At 40.1% G+C, this 17810-nt stretch overlaps 1 protein-coding gene across 6 annotated transcripts in view; it reads right to left on the bottom strand.

The window, feature by feature from the left end:
• The window catches only part of LOC140714705 (archaemetzincin-2), a 35914-nt gene extending 26221 nt beyond the window's left edge, over positions 1-9693 (bottom strand). For 4 of the 6 annotated variants that reach the window (XR_012095976.1, XM_073026197.1, XM_073026195.1 and 1 more), the window contains exons 1-3: positions 9584-9693; positions 4134-4430; positions 2260-2433 (exon numbers count right to left, since the gene is read on the bottom strand). Coding sequence is in view for 5 of the 6 variants with exons in the window: in XM_073026197.1 (XP_072882298.1) it covers positions 2260-2433; positions 4134-4416 (457 nt within the window). In the remaining variant the exon portion in view is untranslated. Of the gene's footprint in view, positions 1-2259; positions 2434-4133; positions 4431-4588; positions 4767-9551 lie in introns of all 6 variants that reach the window. The other 2 variants (XM_073026198.1, XM_073026196.1) reach the window with 2 other exon arrangements.
• Between the last annotated feature and the right edge of the window lie 8117 nt (positions 9694-17810).

Below are 17810 nucleotides of genomic sequence, written 5' to 3'. Positions count from 1 at the left end.
TGTGGATTGGATAGAAGATTGCCAAAGGATAGAGTGATATAGATATACACAAGCCCAAAGCATGATCGATCCACCCTCGTGCTCAACAGTTGGAGAGGTGTTCTTTTCATGAAATTCTACACCTTTTTTCTCCAAACGTACCTTTGCTCATTGCAGCCAAAAAGTTTTATTTTAACTTCATCAGTCCACAGGACTTGTTTCCAAAATGCATCAGGCTTGTTTAGATGTTCCTTTGCAGACTTCTGACACTGAATTTTGTGATGAGGACACAGGAAAGGTTTTCTTCTAATGACTCTTCCATGAAGGCCCATGAATTTGTGCAGGTGTCGCGGCACAGTAGAAACAGTGCACCACCACTCCCGAGTCTGCTAAATCTTCCTGAAGGTCCTTTGCAGTCAAACGGGGGTTTTGATTTGCCTTTCTAGCAATCCTACAAGCACTTCTCTCAGAAAGTATTCTTGGTCTTCCAGACCTCAACTTGGCCTCCACCATTCTTGTTAACTGCCATTTCTTAATTACATTACGAACTAAGGAAATGGCTACCTGAAAACGCTTTGCTATTTTCTTATAGCCTTCTCCTGCTTTGTGGGCATCATTTATTTTAATTTTCAGAGTGCTAGGCCCATGGCTGCTGATTGTTGGGACAAGGTTTGAGGAGTCAGGGTATTTATAAAGCTTTGCAATTTGTATCACCTGACCTTTCCTAATGATGACTGTGAACAAGCCTTAGCCCTAACAAGCTAATTCAGGTCTGAGACCTTGGTAAAAGTTATCTGAGAGCTCAAATCTCTTGGGGTGCCCAAACTTTTGCATGGCGCTCCTTTCCTTTTTTTCACTCTAAAATTGTACAAAACAAAAGTAATACACTAATCTTGCTTAAAATGTTGAAAAGAATGTTTCATCTTTATGACTTTTGGAGAAAAGTTCATCTTCTACTCACTTAACTATTCACAGTAACAGAAATTTTAACCAGGGCTGCCCAAACTTTTGCATGCCACTGTATAGTCTAAGTTCCTGAGTACCATGCAAATGGTCTCACTTGGACTGCAGCAGCAGGCAAGCCTACCCGATGCCTTGTCCTCACTATGACCAAGGACACACTGCTGCTCGTTGCCTATCTCACCACCAAACAAGGGAAACAGCCCTGCGGCATCTCACATTATCAATGTCCAACAGGGTCTCGCCATCACAAGAGAAACATCCACAACAGTCGCTCATGGTTACACTGCACACTGGTTTCGTGCACCAAATCTGATGTCTTCGAAAAGCAGGCCAGTCTTCACCCAGGTCAGCTCCTCTGAACATTCCCCCAGCCCATCCACCGGCTCCTCCCGCTCACGGCTCGTCTGCCGGCTCCTCCTTCCTCCCACCTCCCCAGATTCAAAATGCCTAAAACTGGAGGCATGCACTGGTGTGATTCAAGACTGTCAGTCTTCAGTACACAAGTGTAATGGAGAATATGTAGGGCAAGCTTTCTTAAAAAAGGAAAGTGGCAATGCACTGCTTGGGTGGTGGAGGAAGCAGGCATGATAGAGGCACTTAAGAGGCTCTTAGGTAGGTGCCTAATTATTCAATAAGGATATGGATCATAAGTAAGCAGGAGGGATTTGTTTAATTAGATATCATTAGCTTAGTTAAGTGCACAGAATAGAGCACTGGAGCAGGCCCTTTGCTATACTGTTCTATGTGCTAAAGCTCCTCCCAGTGCCAATCTACATGCTTTAACTCAAATTACTGCTCATGCTGAAAAAGGCTTTTAATATTCCAAACACAGAAACAGTAGAAATTGAATGGCAGGAAATGAACACGTGATCCATTAGGTTTGCTCCACAACACTGTGACCAATGCAGTCTCTGCACTACTCTCACCATTTCAGAATATTATGTTTAAAGAGCCTACTACTACTACTCAGCAGTAATAAGGTAATAAGTAGGAGGCTTGCCAGACTTCTCATTTAGGGGTTCAGATACAATCTCATAAAGTTTAGAAACCGAGGGAAATTGAGAGCTTTTTTTAATATATTGGAAACCAATGCTACTTTCTATACAACACAAATCCAGCTGGCTCAATTTATCTAAGTGCCATCCCCAAGCAGGCACAAAAAAAAAACACAATGGCTCCATTTATATCTTTTTAATTTATGTAAAAATTTTAACTACACTTCATAGTAGATTAACAATAACACTGGGATAACTGAAATTATTTCTAATGTAAGTTCCTTCAGATAATGCATTAGTAAAAAATGCCAAGTAATAGTACCTGTATGAATCTGCAGATTTTCTGAATATTTATTCATACGGAACATACAACCGATGTGTGATACCGAAATTGGTTCCTGGAATTTCACCTTCAGCCCAAAGAAAAATGCCTCACAATATTCTTTTAACCAATGTATGTACATATTGGTAGTTGCCTCCGAGTCACCAAATGAACCTGAACATACAACATAAATTGTACAGAAATTCAAGAAAAGTTTGAAATCCAATAAAATTCTTAGTTAACCAGCTAGTCAAAGATCATTGAAACTTCGTCCAATTTCATATTAAAATACTTAAACGAAACCATTCATAACTTAAAATGCAATAAGATACCAAAATAATTTAAGCATAATCTTATTACATTTGTTATTGCTTATCTACAAATAACTGGTAAGAACATACAAATGTTTTAGTTAGGAATGCAGGGAAGAATAACATTTACAACAAAATTGTGAACCATAGCCACCTTCAGTAAATAAATAATGCAGTCTTATTTCCTGTAAACAATTACAATAGCCAAGGCTTAATGCTAATACATTTTCTCATACGTTCACTATCCTGGAATTGTTAAACAGAATGCCGTTAAATTTAAATATCCGTTAGCCCACTTGGTCCAGTCTCTTTTGAGTCTTAAAATATTTTCTGTGAAGTTCACACACTTACATGGTACAAGCCCTGGTTTTAATTGTCATTGACAATGAATACAGACTAAATTGCAGTGAATTCCAATTATATTTTGAACTTACTTGAATCTTATGTACTACCATCCTTACTCGCAGAACTATTTCATAGAATAATATACAGCATTTCTGTTTTTAACAAACTAAGTTCCTTAACACTTAAAAATTTAAAGTCTGTCCCAAGCCTTATAGGCTCATCAGGCCAGTGCTTATGCCGGTTTCCGTGGCATGAAGCAACTGAGATACGAGACTCCCCCCAACCCCGGATAGGATGCCAGTCTATCGTGCTTAACACTCAGATACCATAATTTATCTATTCATTTTCTAAATTGCAGAAACTCACTTATTCACAATTATGGTATCAGTCAAATGTCCAGGCATTTCACTAACTACTTGATTTCCTTAAATCCCTTTACAGCCTTTCTGAGTGCACATGAAACCGCTTAGTTTTATCACAAAAAAGTTTCAAAATAAGAGAATTCAATACAAGTCCAAATCGACTGAATACACCAAGAGCAAAAATATCCCATCAGTATCTAATTCTTCCTACAACACACACAAAATGCTGGTGGAACGCAGCAGGCCAGGCAGCATTTATAGGGAGAAGCGCTGTCGACGTTTCGGGCCGAGATCCTTCGTCAGGACTAACCGAAAGGAAAGATAGTAAGAGATTTGAAAGTAGTGGGGGGAGGGGGAAATGCGAAATGATAGGAGAAGATCGGATCCCTCCTTTCTTTCTCCTGAGGCCTCCCGTCCCATTATCCTTTCCCTTCTCCAGCTCTGTATCACTTTCGCCAATCACCTTTCCAGCTGTTAGCTTCATCCCACCTCCTCCGATCTTCTCCTATCATTTCGCATTTCCCCCTCCCCCCACTACTTTCAAATCTCTTACTATCTTTCCTTTCGGTTAGTCCTGACGAAGGATCTCGGCCCGAAACGTCGACAGCGCTTCTCCCTATAGATGCTGCCTGGCCTGCTGTGTTCCACCAGCATTTTGTGTGTGTTGTTGTTTGAATTTCCAGCATCTGCAGATTTCCTCGTGTTTGCTCTTCTAATTCTTCCTAACTGTTTACTTTTGCAAATCAATGCAGCTTCAGTTTCTAATACTTTATTTTTGATTTAACCTCTGTTCAAAATCAAAATAATTTTATCTTCATTCATTTAATCTAATTGAAATAATTTTACAGAATCATACCAATGATTTGAATGTAAATTACATTCTTCTGAGGAACTGGTGTTTTCCTGTGTGGGTTGCTGTAAAATGTATAAAAATCTTGCTTTGCTTCAGGGTGACTACGGATCCAATCGGACTTCGATTGTAACTCAATAGGTTTGAAAAGAATACTCTTTCCACGCAGTGCTTCTTCTAGGAATCTTTTCACACTTGGGCTGTATTTCTGGTACAAGTCAATAAGGTCCTTATGATTAGAAATTAAAGCTGCCCTCAGCACCTCTTCACTGTGTTTGATTGTCTCCATTGGAAAAAAAATGACTACAAAACAAAATTAAAACTCTATTAATTTCATTAGTTAGCTTCAGTTTCTTTCGTCTTTGCATAAACATTAAGCAACAAATAATTTTGCAGTTAAATTCTTCATTTTGTATTCAATTGTGTAAATAATCTATCGACTGAGTTGAACAAATACTAACCTTATTATAGCATTGCTCAAATCATACAGCTCTTCTCCGAACTGAATCACAACTTATTGTCTTCTTACTTGGATTTAAAGCTCTTAATTTCTCCTTAATTTATGAATAATGGATAGGCGAGACTCATATACTCCTCATTCTTAGTGTGACTTACAAATGATTCCATACCCAAAATATTCTATTCAAGACAAAAGAGTTTACAGATGTTTGAATACAGAACAAAAAACAGAACTCTGATAATGACTTACATGTTTTGCCTCTACAGATGCTGTTTGACCTGCTCATTATTTTTATGTGGGTTCAATTCTTAACACTCTACTCTCAGTTATAGACGTCACTTGAGTACAAACATCTTGGCCAACTTCAACTTTGCACTGCAGTTCTGAGACCTTATTTATGCTGCCAAGTGGACCAAAAAGAATTGGATGCATTATTTCAAAGAAATGTGTTACACACAGTATTTTGAGTTTGTCAGCAAATCCAAGATCCCACGAACTTCTTTGACAGTGCCAAGAATAATCCAGAGGCAAAAATTATAAAGGACACTGGTAAATTTGATAACAATTAGTAAACATTTCTCAAGGTCTAGGTATTAGACATGATGAGCCTGATACTATTGAGACATCCTTACCCACTTGGCAAACAATTATGCATTTATCACTGCCGTTAAATAGCATAATGGTAATGGCCTGCATCCTTCTTTCCTCTGCATGTACATGCATATGGAAAGAGTAATGATGCAGCAGGTAGTTCAGGAAAATTGTCTTAATCAATACATGGATATCCCAACAAGACAGTGTGCAATAAGAACTCTATTAGGGAATCAGAAAGGGCAGGTAACAGAAATTTGTGCCGGGGAACACTTTGTATCTAGTGATCAAAATCCCAATAGTTTCAAGGTAATTATGGAAAAAAATAGGTCTGGTCCTCAGGTTGAGATTCTAAGTTGGAGAAAGGCCAATTCTGATGGTATCAGTAAAGATCTGGCAAGTGTGGATTGGTTCAAAGTTCAAACTAAAATTTATTATCAGAATACATACACATCACCACATACAACCCTGAGATTCTATTTTTGCAGGCACACTTAGCAAATCCATAGAAAAGAAACTGTAAATATCAGGAACTGTTAGCTGTAACCAAACTGTGAAAATGCAGATATAAATAAATAACAATAATGAGCATGAAGTAACTATATAACAGAGTCCTTAAATGAGCGTAGGTCTCCCCTTTTGTTCAACAACTTGATGGTTGAGGGGTAGTAACTGTTCTTGAAGCTGGTGGTGCAAATCCTAAGACACTGTACCTTCTACCTGATGGCGGCAGCAAGAAAAGAGCATGGCCCGGGTAATGAGGACCTTTGATGATGGATGCTGCTTTTCTAGGGCAACGTTTCATGTAGATGTGCTCAATGGTTGGGAGGGTTTTAACCAGGATGTACTGGGCCAAATCCACTAGCTTTTGAGGGACTTTCCACTCAAAGGCATTGGTGTTTCCATACCAGGTGTAACGTAGCCAGTCAGTACACTTTCCACCACACACCTATAGAAGTTTGCCAAGGTTTTCAATGACATGTTGAACCTCCATAGACACCTGTGGAAGCAGAGGTTCTGTCATGCTTTCTTCAGAATAACATTTATATGATGGGTTACAGGATCGGTCCTCTGAGATAGTGACTTCCAGGAATTTAAAGTTACTGACTGACCCTCTCCACCTCTGATGACTACCAGCTCATGAACCTCTGGTTTCCCTCTCCTGAAGTCTACAATCAGTTTCTTGGTCTTATTGACATTGAGTGAGAGGTTATTGGTATTAAACCACTTAGCCGAGTATTCAGTCACCCTCCTGCATGCTGATTTATCACCCCCTTTGATACAGCCCACAAAAGTGGTGTCGTCAACAAACTTGTATATGGTGTTGGAGCTGTAATTGAGAAGGTCCCACATGGAAGGTTGGTTAAGGTTTAGTCATTCAGCATTCAGGATGAGGTAATAAACTGGATTGGATACTGGATTTGTAAGAGAAGCCAGAGTCATAGCAGATGTTTGCTCTTCTGACTGGAAGCCTGTGACTAGTGGAGTGCTGCAGCGATCACTGCTGGGTCCATTGTTGTTTGTCACCAAGATCAACAATCTGGACGATAATGTGGTTAACTGGATCAGCAAATTTAAAGTTCAAAGTACATTTTATTATCAAAGTATGTATAAATTATACAATCTTGAGATTTGTCTGCTTACAGGCAGCCACAAAACAAGAAAAACACCAATTTAAAAAAGACCAATACCCAATGAGAAGAAAAAAAAAGAATCAAATCATGCAAACCATAAAGCAAGCGTCAGCACCAAAACAAAACAGTCCATAAACTGGAAGCCCATCGCTAAAATTGTCCAAGCACAGGGGCTTCCCCTGAATTTGAGCCCGGGCCTCGCTACAGCAATAAACTTTATGCCAAAAACTCAAACTCAAACCCAAACTCAACCTTTCCAAATCAGCACATTTAGATGGATCAATCCTCACTTCTGATTTAGGAGGATGGGCTCCAAAACAGCTCCATTTCAGCTTTTCTCCACTCTTCTCATTCCAACCACATCTCCAGAGTTTGCAGATGACACTAAGATTGGGGATGCAGTGGACAGCAAGGAAAACTATTAAAGCTTGCAGTGGGATCTTGACCAGCTGGAATAGTGGGCTGAAAAATGGCAGACGAAATTTAATGCAGACAAGTGTGACAAGGTGTTGCACTTTGGGAGGGCCAACCAGGGTATTTCTTACAGAGTGAACAGTAGGTAACTGAGTAGTGCAGTAGAACAAAGGGATCTGGGAATACAAGTCTACAATTCATTGAAAATGACATCATAAGTAGAGAATTGTTAAGAAAACTTTCAGCACATTGGCCTTTAGAGATCAAAGTACTGAGTACACAAATTGTGATGTTATGCTGAAGTTGTACAAGACGTTGTGGAGACCTAATTTGGAGTATTGCATGCAATTTTGATTATCTACTTTCAGGAAAGATGCAAATAAGATTAAAAGAGTACAGAAAAAAATTATGAGGATGCTGCCGGGACAGGAGGACCTGAATTATAAGGAAAAATGAATAGGTTCAAACTTTATTCCTTAGAATCTAGAAGATTGAGGGGAGATTTGATTGAAGTATAAAAAATTCTTAGGGGGTAACTGCAAGCAGGCTTTTTCCACTGATGTTGGGTTAGACTACAACTAGAGATCATAGATTAAGGGTAAAAAGTGAAATTTTAAGAACACATGGGGAAATGTCTTCACTCAAAGGGTGGAATGAGCTGCCAGCGCAAGTGGTGGGTGTGATTTCAATTTCAATGTTTAAGAGAAGTTTAGATAGGTACGTGGATGGGAGGGGTATGGAGGGTTTGGTCTGGGTGTAGGTCGATGGGATTAGTCAGTTTAAATGGGGTTCAGCATGAACTGGATGGGCTGAAGGGCCTGTTTTCTAGTTTTCTTTGACTCTAGTGCTGTCACCTCACAGTTCCAACAACCTGGGTTCAGTCCTGACTTCATGTACCCAGAATTACCATATTCTTTCAAAGGATTTCCTTGGGTTATTCCACTTTTCTCCCACATCCAAAAGATGTGCTAGTGTGTAGGTAAAATGTTCTTCCAGTATCAATATTGTTCTAATCACTCCTCATTGATAGCAGCACATCTTTCTCAAAGAGGCTTCTCACTCACAGCCTGAAGCACTACAGTGAAGTTTTAAATGTAAAAATCATGTTTAAAGAGCACACTCCCTGAAACACAGAATTAAAAAATACAAAACACTGGAAGCCCAGGTACAAGGTCTTGTAAACCATCATTTTGAGTCATCTTTTGCCTCCATTAATTCTATTTGACCTGATTCTTCAAGTAATGTTTTTGCCATAGGTAATCTTTCTGAAAGAAGATCAATTTCTTTAAGATTATTGACCCCACCAAATACACTCCCTTCATTCGTTAACATCTTGCACTCTGCAGCTGTTGACCTGTTCAGCTGTGCCCTTATCTCAAGCTTTGTTAAGGAAAAGTCAAAGAAACAACAAATACGCACAGGACTACAGTTTAGACCTGAGGAGCTTAAGCGAAATTTGTTCATCCATCAATGATTTCAATCTCACTAAACTTCTTCGCCCTCATACTCTTCCTTATTTTTCATTTCCTGTGTAGGTAGTTCCTTGACTGATTTACTTACTCAATAAAATTTTGGCATTCAATTTAGAACTTCCTTATCGTTCATATTTTAAAATATTCCTACGGAATCTGTTAATTTTTACTTGAGGCATTCCTGCTCCCTCACTGGATTATTTGTGAATTATTTTTCAGTTGTCAATAATTTCAGATATTGACATATTTTATAAATTAAGACATTACTGAAAATCTTTTAAGTATCTTGACAGCATCAATCCAATTTGCCTGTGATTTCAGACTTAGAGATGTTAGCTACCAAATGAACCACAAGAATGAATGTCATAACTGAAATCAAAACGTTTCAGCAAGTGGAAAAGAGTTCTCGATGTTAGAGGTGGGTGATAATTTTCCATTCTTATGGGGTGAATAACTTATACTTGACAAACCCAACAAGTTGGGCACCATCGTGGAAAGAGAATTAACGCTTGAGATCCAAGCCAGTGGCGAAGGTTCTCGGCCTCGTTTCCAGTGGGTATTATTACCTCTCCTGCTGGGTGTTTCTAGCACTTTCTGAGTTCGTAACTAATAAGCCCGGTATATCGCGAAACTAAAAAGATAAAAACTCGACAAATTAAAGCAGCATTTTTCTTCGCTGCACCACTTTCAGGCTATTAGCGACCCATTTTAAATCAAACCTCTTGTTAATAATTTAGCTGATAATAAATTTATGTGCAAAACCTATTCTTAATAGCATCTAAGAATTTCGATACTCCTTCCCTTCAGCAAGAAACTATTATCACAGCATGACTTCACCAGGTGCAACACTAACCTTATGCATTTAAAATAAAATGAAGCCCTGACCTCAAGCGCTCCACAAGCCGTCACCTTTGCGAGTCTCTCCCAGCGGTCTTCAACGCGAAAAGAGTTGCCTCAACCCGTCTCCATTACAGCGTTAACGCCACCGCCCGGTCGAGCGTCGCGTCATCGGCCGGTAACCACCAATGAGCGTGGAGCACCGGCAGGAGGGAGGAGGGGGCGGTAACGAGCGTCGCGTCATCGGCCGGTAACCGCCAATGAGCGCAGAGCACGAGCGGGAAGGAGGCGGGGGCGGTAACGAGCTCCTCCAGCCGCGGTCGGCGAGCTCCAAGCCCACAAGATGGAGGGGTGCGGATGTGCGGAATGGGGGTTGTGGGCTGTGGGCTGTTTTCTCCCCAAACTGATCGTTATTTGTCTTTGTGGATTAGCTGCTAGCCGATTTTGAGTAATCTTAAATAGGCCGAATCATTGGCTGAGTTTGTAGTAGGTTTTCTGAAGGATAAATAAAAGTTATAACGGATAGGCAGAGCAGAAACCTAACAGTCTACCAAGTCGGCTAATATGCATAATTAACTGCATTTTGTAGACTTAGAAGATAATACGATAGTTGTCAATGAGCACCTTATTAAAAAAACAGTATACCTTACTGTCAGATCAGATAATCATCCCTCTTAGATGTAACCCAAATTCAGTCTTTCGACAAAAATCCCCGCATCATCACTTCTGCTAGTTTTTCTATTAGTATAGACTGGCCAGCTAGATATGCTCCGTCGTCTCGCTAATTATAACATACAAAGAATCGCCTGCTTCTTTCCAATTGTCTCTATTACCTATTAGGTCTCGCCTTCAACGATATCTCAGTCATTCCACCCATACCTCCCATCTCATCTGCTGCTGAAACTAATGCCTGAAATACCAAATATTTCTTTTCACGAATGCTAATCTCTGTATTTCCAGGATTTTAGGTTTTTTCTTTTAATTGATACGGAAGGAATAGTTGGAATTAGCTACAATGTTCTGAGTTAGGAGTTGGATTGGGGAGTTGGATCTGGGGATCGAGGAGTCATTAACATGAGCTAAAAGTACTTGTGGATATTTCTGGGACGACTGGAACCAGGTTTGATTCAACAGCCAGTCATTATTGATCTAGCATATACAGTTCTCGAGGCGTTGGTTTTTGACATTGTTCCATAATGGATATAGCCTACTCTAAGCAGTAGGATGGATGGCTAATTTAATTGGGTCGGGATCTAGCCGGTGATTGATCAACTTTTTCTTCTAATTCGTTTGTTGAATGGTCTTTATACTTAATATGCACTGTTTCTTCTCAGCTGAATAGATATCATTATCCAATTAACTAATTTATTTTTAAACTTCGTAAATTTATAAGTTTGCTTTTTAGTTTAGACCCTGGCTGCACATTCCTTCATCAGAATGTTTTCTCTATCAATGTCAATGGTTTCCACACAAACCATGACAACAAGGTATTTTCTAGTTCCTATCCAGTCTCAAAATGTTAACTTTGGCACCAGACAGGTACTACAGCCTCTGAAAGTTGAGCTTGTACCTGCAGAGAACATAATTTATCACACTTTTTCCACTATTACCTCTCCATTCTTCCTCACTCTCCCAATTTGAATAACCTTGTGTTCCAGAGTGTTGTGATCAGTTTGCGCATCAATCTCCACCCTCATCGGCACAAGTTGAAAGAATCTCCCACCATCTTGAAAATTAAAATGACTTCAGCATCTTCAGTGTTAACTTCTGCATCACCATTCTTGTTCATCTTCAATTCTTCCATCTTCCTCTTGATAGACCGATTCTGCAGAACTTAATCTTAGTTAAGCCACTGGCACCTGTAAGAAGTATCCAGATAACTTTCTTACTCTGATGCTAAGGGGGCATAAGAAATAGGTGTAGGAAATCTGGTCTGTTGAGTCTCTTCTGCCATTTAATAAGATCATGGCTGATCTGGCCATGGACTCATCTCCACCTACCTGCCATTTCCCCATAACCCTTAATTCCCCTACAATGCAAAAATCTATCCAACCTTGTCTTAAGTATACTTAGTAAAGTAGCCTCCACTGCTTCAATGGGCAGACAATTCCACAAATTCGCCACTCTTGGAAAAGCAGTTCCTACTCATATCCATCCTAAATCTACTCCCCTGGATCTTAAGACTATGTCTCCTCGTTCCAGTCTCACCTACCAGTGAAAACAAATTTCCTGCCTCTATCTTATCTACCCCTTTCATAATTTTATATGTTTCTATAAGATCTCCTCTCATTCTTCTGAATTCCAGCGAGTACAGTCCCAGGCGACCCAATCTCTCCTCATGGTCTAACCACCTCATCTCTGGAATCAACTGGGTGAAGCTCCTCTGCACCACTTCCAAAGCCAGTGTATCCTTCCTCAAGTACAGAGACCAAAACTGCACGCAGTACTCCAGGTGCAACCTCACCAGTACCCTGTACAGTTGCAGCATAACCTCTCTGCTCTTAAATTCAATCCCTCTAACAATGAAGGCCAACATTGCATTTGCCTTCTTGATAACTAACTTTTTCTGATTCATGCACAAGTATTCCCAAGTCCCTCTGCACAGCAGCATGCAGATTTTTTTGACCATTTAAATAATAATGTGGTCTTCCATTTTTCCTTCCAAAGTGGATGACCTTGCATTTACCAACATTGTACTCCATCTTCCAGACCTTTGCCCACTCACTTAATCTATCTATATCTCTCTGCAGACTCTCCATATCTTCCGCACAATTTGTTTTCCCACTTAATTTTAAATCATCAACAAACTTAGACATACTACACTTGGTCCCCTCTTCCAGATTGTTAATGTATATCATGGACGTTTGCAGGCTTGGCACTGACCCCTGTGACACACCACTCACCACTGATTGCCAACCAGAGAAACACCCATGTATCCCAACTCTCTGCTTTCTATTAGTTAACCAATCCTCTATCCATGCTAATATATCACCCCAACTCTATGCATCCTTATCTTATGGATAAGTCTCTTATGCGGCACCTTATTGAATGCTTTCTGAAAATCCAAGTAAGTAACTTACTTCTGTTCTCCCCTATCCACTCCGCTCATTATATCCTCAAAGAACTCCAGTAAGTTGTCAAACAGGACCTGCCTCTGCTGAACCCATGCAGTGTCTGCCTGATGGATCCATTTCTTTCCAGATACCTCCCCATTTCTTCTTTAATGATAGCTTCGAGCATTTTCCCAAATACAGATGTTGAACTAACTGGCCTACAGTTACCTGCCTTTTCCCTACATCCTTTTTTGAACAGTGGCATGACATTTGCCGTCTTTCAATCTGCTGGAACCTGCCCAGAGTCCAGAGAATTTTCGTAAATTATCACCAAAGCCTCCACTATAACTTTTGCCATTTCTTTTAGTACCCTGGGATGCATTCCATCATGACCAGGGAGACTTGTCTATCTTCAGGGCCACAGGTTTGCTCAGCACTACCTCTTTAGTGATAGCTATTGTATTGAGGTCCTCACCTCCCATTGCATCCATAACATCTCTCTTTGGCATGTTAGGCATGTCCTCCACCATGAAGATTGACACAAAATAATCATTTAAAGCCTCTGCCATTTCCTCATTACCCAATATCAATTCTCCCTTCTCATCCTTCAAAGGACCTACATTCACTTTAACCACCCTTTTCTGCTTTATATAAAAAAATTTACAATCCATTTTTATATTTTGTGCTAGTTTATTTTCATAATCTATCTTCCCTTTCTTTATTGCTCACCTAGTGGTTCTTTGTTGTTTTTTAAAGTCTTCCTAATCTTCCAGTTTACCACTACTCTTGGTGACTTTACATGCACAAGCTTTTAGTTTGATGTCTTCTTTTATTTCCTTAGTTATCCAAGGCTGACTCTCCCCACCCTTACAGTCCTTGCTTTTAACTGGAATATACTTTTGTTGTGAATTGTGAAAAATCTCTTTGAAAATCTTCCACTGTTCCTCAACTGTCCTACCGTATTGCCCGTGTTCCCAGTCTACATGAGCCAAATCCTCCCTCGTCTCCTGTAGTCTCCATTGTTTAGACATAACACACTGGTTTAAACAGAACTATTGCAAACTCAGTCATACTGCGGTCACTCTTTTCAAGAGGATCCCTAACTACAAGATCATTAATTTTACCTGTCTCATTGCTCAGGACCAGATCTAAGATAGCACACTCCCTTGTAGGTTCAGTAACATGCTGTTCAAGAAAGCCATTACTGGCTCATCAGATTAGACGTTAGAATGTTTTCACTAGTGGGGGTGTTTGAATGAAGGGATATAACTACAAGGTAAAGGGTCAGTCATTTAAAAATCAGGGTACATAGAAATTCCTTCTAATAAAAGCTGGTGTATCTCTGGAATTCTCTGCCCCAGTGCATGGTGGAAGCTGGATCATTAGAAATAGTTTAAACTGCGCTACACGAATATTTTATAGATTAAAGAATAGAGAAGTTTGGAGTTGGAAGCCAGCATAGCTCAGCTAGGATATTAAATAGTGGAAAGGCTTTAATTGCCTTTTGTTTTTATCCTGCATTGAATTTCTGGGTAGTATATGGTGACATATATGTACCTTAATAAATTCACTTTGAACAACATAGCCAAAGGGCCGGTACTGTACTGTTCTCCGTTCTATTGTTCTATGTGGGAGCTGATGAAAGCTAATGGGATCCACAATAACATGTTCAGTCTGTAGCTCATGGTTGAACTTTGTGACTTTGATAACATTACATACAAAAATAGAAGCAGGATAAGGACATCAGGCCATTAAACCCTTTCCACCATTTAATGTCGTGGCTGACCTTGTGGGCATTTACAGTAAATATAAATAAACACAGTAGAATCAATTTAAAAAACTGCAATGATAGACAAGCAACCAATGAGCAAAAGACATAGTTGAAACACAAAATGAAAAAAAACAAAATAAAAAGTAAATGAGTAATAAATATCGAACAGGAGTTCATAGGTTGTGGAATCAGTTCTGTGTTGGAGTGAGTGAATTTAACTACTCTGGTTTAGGAGCCTGAAAGTTAATACCTGTTCCTGAACCTGGTGGTGTGGGATCCAAAGGCCCTGTATCCTCCTTTTGGCAGCAGCAAAAAGAGAGCATGGCCTGGTTGGTAGGGTCCTTGATGGATGCTGTCCAGCGACAGCACTCCTTGCAAATGTGATGACTTTTAACCTACTCTTAAGGTCAACCTAATCGTTCTCTTCCTCATAATCTTCCAATTTCCTTTCATCCATGTGCCTGCATCTCTTAATTGTCCCTAATGTTCCTACATACCCCTTCTACCACCCCTGACAGCACATTCCATGTATGTACCACTCTTGTTTAAAAAAAATCCTTACAAACCTCCTATAGTTTCTTCCAATTGCCCTAAAATGATACCCCCTTGTATTAGGCATTTCCACCCTGCGAAGAAGTCTTTGGCTGTCCAGTCCATCTATGCCTCTTATCATCTTGTACCCCTCTATCAAGTCACCTCTCATACTCCTTCACTCCAAAAAGAAAAGCTTCAACTCTCTCAACCCATCCCTCATATGACATGCTCTCTAATCCAGGGAGCATTTCTGAAAAATCTCTGCACCTCCCCAACACTTCCACACCCTTCCTAAGGCGATCAGAACCGAACACAATAATCCCAATAATAATAATAATATTATAACTGATCTAACCAGTTTTATAGAGCTGCAACATTACCTCGTGGTTCACGTGGAACTTGATTTCCCAAGTAATGAAGGCTAAAACTCCATGATTCTTAACCACCCTATCAACTAATACAACATCTTTGAGGAGATATGAATTTGGATCCCAGGATCCATCTGTTCTTCCATAGTACTAAGAACCTTACAATAAGCTTGTACTCTTTCTTCAAGCTCAACCTTCCAAATGCATCACTTCACTTTTCCAGATTAAACTCCATCTGCCAATTCTCAGACCAGCATCCTATCAATATTGTGTTGTAACCTATGACAACCTTCTACATTATCCATAACACCACCAACCTTTATGTCATCTGAAAACTTGCTAACCCCCCATTTCACTTTCTCGGCCAAGCCATTTATATACATCACAAAGAGCAGGAGTCCTAGAAGATCCTTGCAGAACACCACTAGTAATTACCCCCAGCCAAAATTCACTCCATCTACAATCACCCTCTGGCTTCTATAGGTAAGCCAGTTCTGTATCTACACAAGACAAGTTTCCACAGATTCCATGCTTCCTCATTTTCGGAATAAGCCTATCATGGTGAACTTTATTAAACACCTTACTAAAATCTATATACACCACATCTACTTTCATCAATTTGCTTTATCACTTCCTCGAAGTATAGAAATAGTACGGATTTGTGAGGGGCAGGACCTAGCCCCTTAAAAAGCCACGCTGACTGTCCTAATCACAATCCGCTTCTCTAAAATGCTTGTAAAACCTGTCTCCAAGAATTCTCTCCAATAATTTGCCCACCACTGATGTAAGACTCACTGGTCTATTATTCTCAGGGTTATCCCTATTACCTTTCACGAACAAATCAATAGCATTGCAACCCTCCTGTCTTGAGGCCTCATGTGGCCAGTGAGGACAAAAAGCTAATCACCAAAGACACAGTGATCTCTCAACTTGCTTCCTGTAGTATCCTGCAGTATTACTTATTTGGCATGGGGCCTTACGATTTTAATGTTTTTTTAAAATATGAGTTCCAGCACATGCTCTTTCTTAACACCAACATGTTGCAGCATATTAGTTTGTTCTACGCCGTGTAACATTTGTCAAGGTCTCTCACTGGTGAATACAGAAGCAAAGCATCAATAAGGGCGTACCCAACTGCCTCCTTGTCCTACTCCAAAGTCCATGTTTTCTCTTAACTGATCGGTCATACCCACATTCCAGTCACTCTCGCGTACTACATATATATGAAGAACAGCATGAGGTGTTCTTTTATCCCACTTGCCAAGGCCTTCTCATGTCTCCATCTAACACTCCAAAGTCCATTCTTCATATCCTTTCTGGCTACCTTATATGTTAATTCAAGAGCCCTGTCTGATCCTTGCTTCTTAAACCTTAAGTATGCTTCCTTCTTCCTCTTAACAAGATGTTACATTTCTTTTGTCAATCATGTTTCCTTCACTCTGCCATCCTTTCCCTGCCTCAACGGGACAAACCTATCCAGAACCCCATGCAATTGCTCCCAAAGACAACCTCCAAATTTCCGCTGTCCATTTCTGAGTATATCGATTTCCAATTTAGGCTTCCAAGTTCCTGACAAACAGCAAAATTTTCCCTCCCAGAATTAAATACTTTCTCATACTGTCTGCACCTATCCACCTCCAAGCTATGATAAAAGTCAGGAGTTGTGGTCACTGCCTCCATAATGCTCACCCACAGAGATCTGTCTCCTGACCAGATTCATTGCCTAGTACCAGATCCAGCATGACCTCTCCTCTAGTCAGCCTGTCAAGAGTCCTTCCTGGACACACCTAACCAATTCTGACTCATCTATACCTTTTGCAATAAAGAGCTAACAATCTACTAAGGAATTTGACATCAGTGATGACAACAAACCTGTTACTTTTGTATTTTTCCAAAATCTGCCTCCCGATCTATTCTCAGAGTCTCTATTGCTATTGGGAGCTCTATAGAACACTCCCAGTAGAGAGATCGTTCCCTTCCTGTTTCTGACTTACTCGCAGATTGACTCAGTAGACAATCTCTCGATGTTCTCCCATTCTGCAGCTGTGACATATCCCTGATCAGCAATGCCACTCCCCTACCTCTTTGACCCTCCTCTCTGTCCCTTGTGAAATATCTAAATCACAGAACATCTAGTAGCCATTCTTGTACTTGTGGCAGCCAAGACACTGTAATAGCCACAATGTTGTAGTTCTATGTACTGATCCATGCTCTAAATTCATCACCCTTGTTCCTGATGATTAAAATATTAATCATTAAAATATACATTTCAACCCATCCAACTGACTGCATTTATGCCCTATCCACTGCCCATCCTTCCTCAGTCTGTATCTACCTTTACACCAACAGTTCCATCCTCTGATCTATCACTCTGGTTCCCATCCCTTTGTCAAACTCGTTTAAATTCTCCCTAACAGCTCTCGCGAACCTGTCCATAAAGATATTGGTTCCCCTCACATTCAGGTGTAACCTGTCCCTTTAGAGCTCTAATGATCCACAAATCTGAAACCCTGACCACCCACTGCCCCCCCCCCCAGTAGTAATTATTC

Source organism: Hemitrygon akajei, chromosome 22, assembly GCF_048418815.1.
Source record: "Hemitrygon akajei chromosome 22, sHemAka1.3, whole genome shotgun sequence".
Lineage (NCBI taxonomy): Eukaryota > Metazoa > Chordata > Chondrichthyes > Myliobatiformes > Dasyatidae > Hemitrygon > Hemitrygon akajei.
Note: the sequence above shows the minus strand (reverse complement) of the source record. Positions and strands in the feature narration are given on the sequence as shown.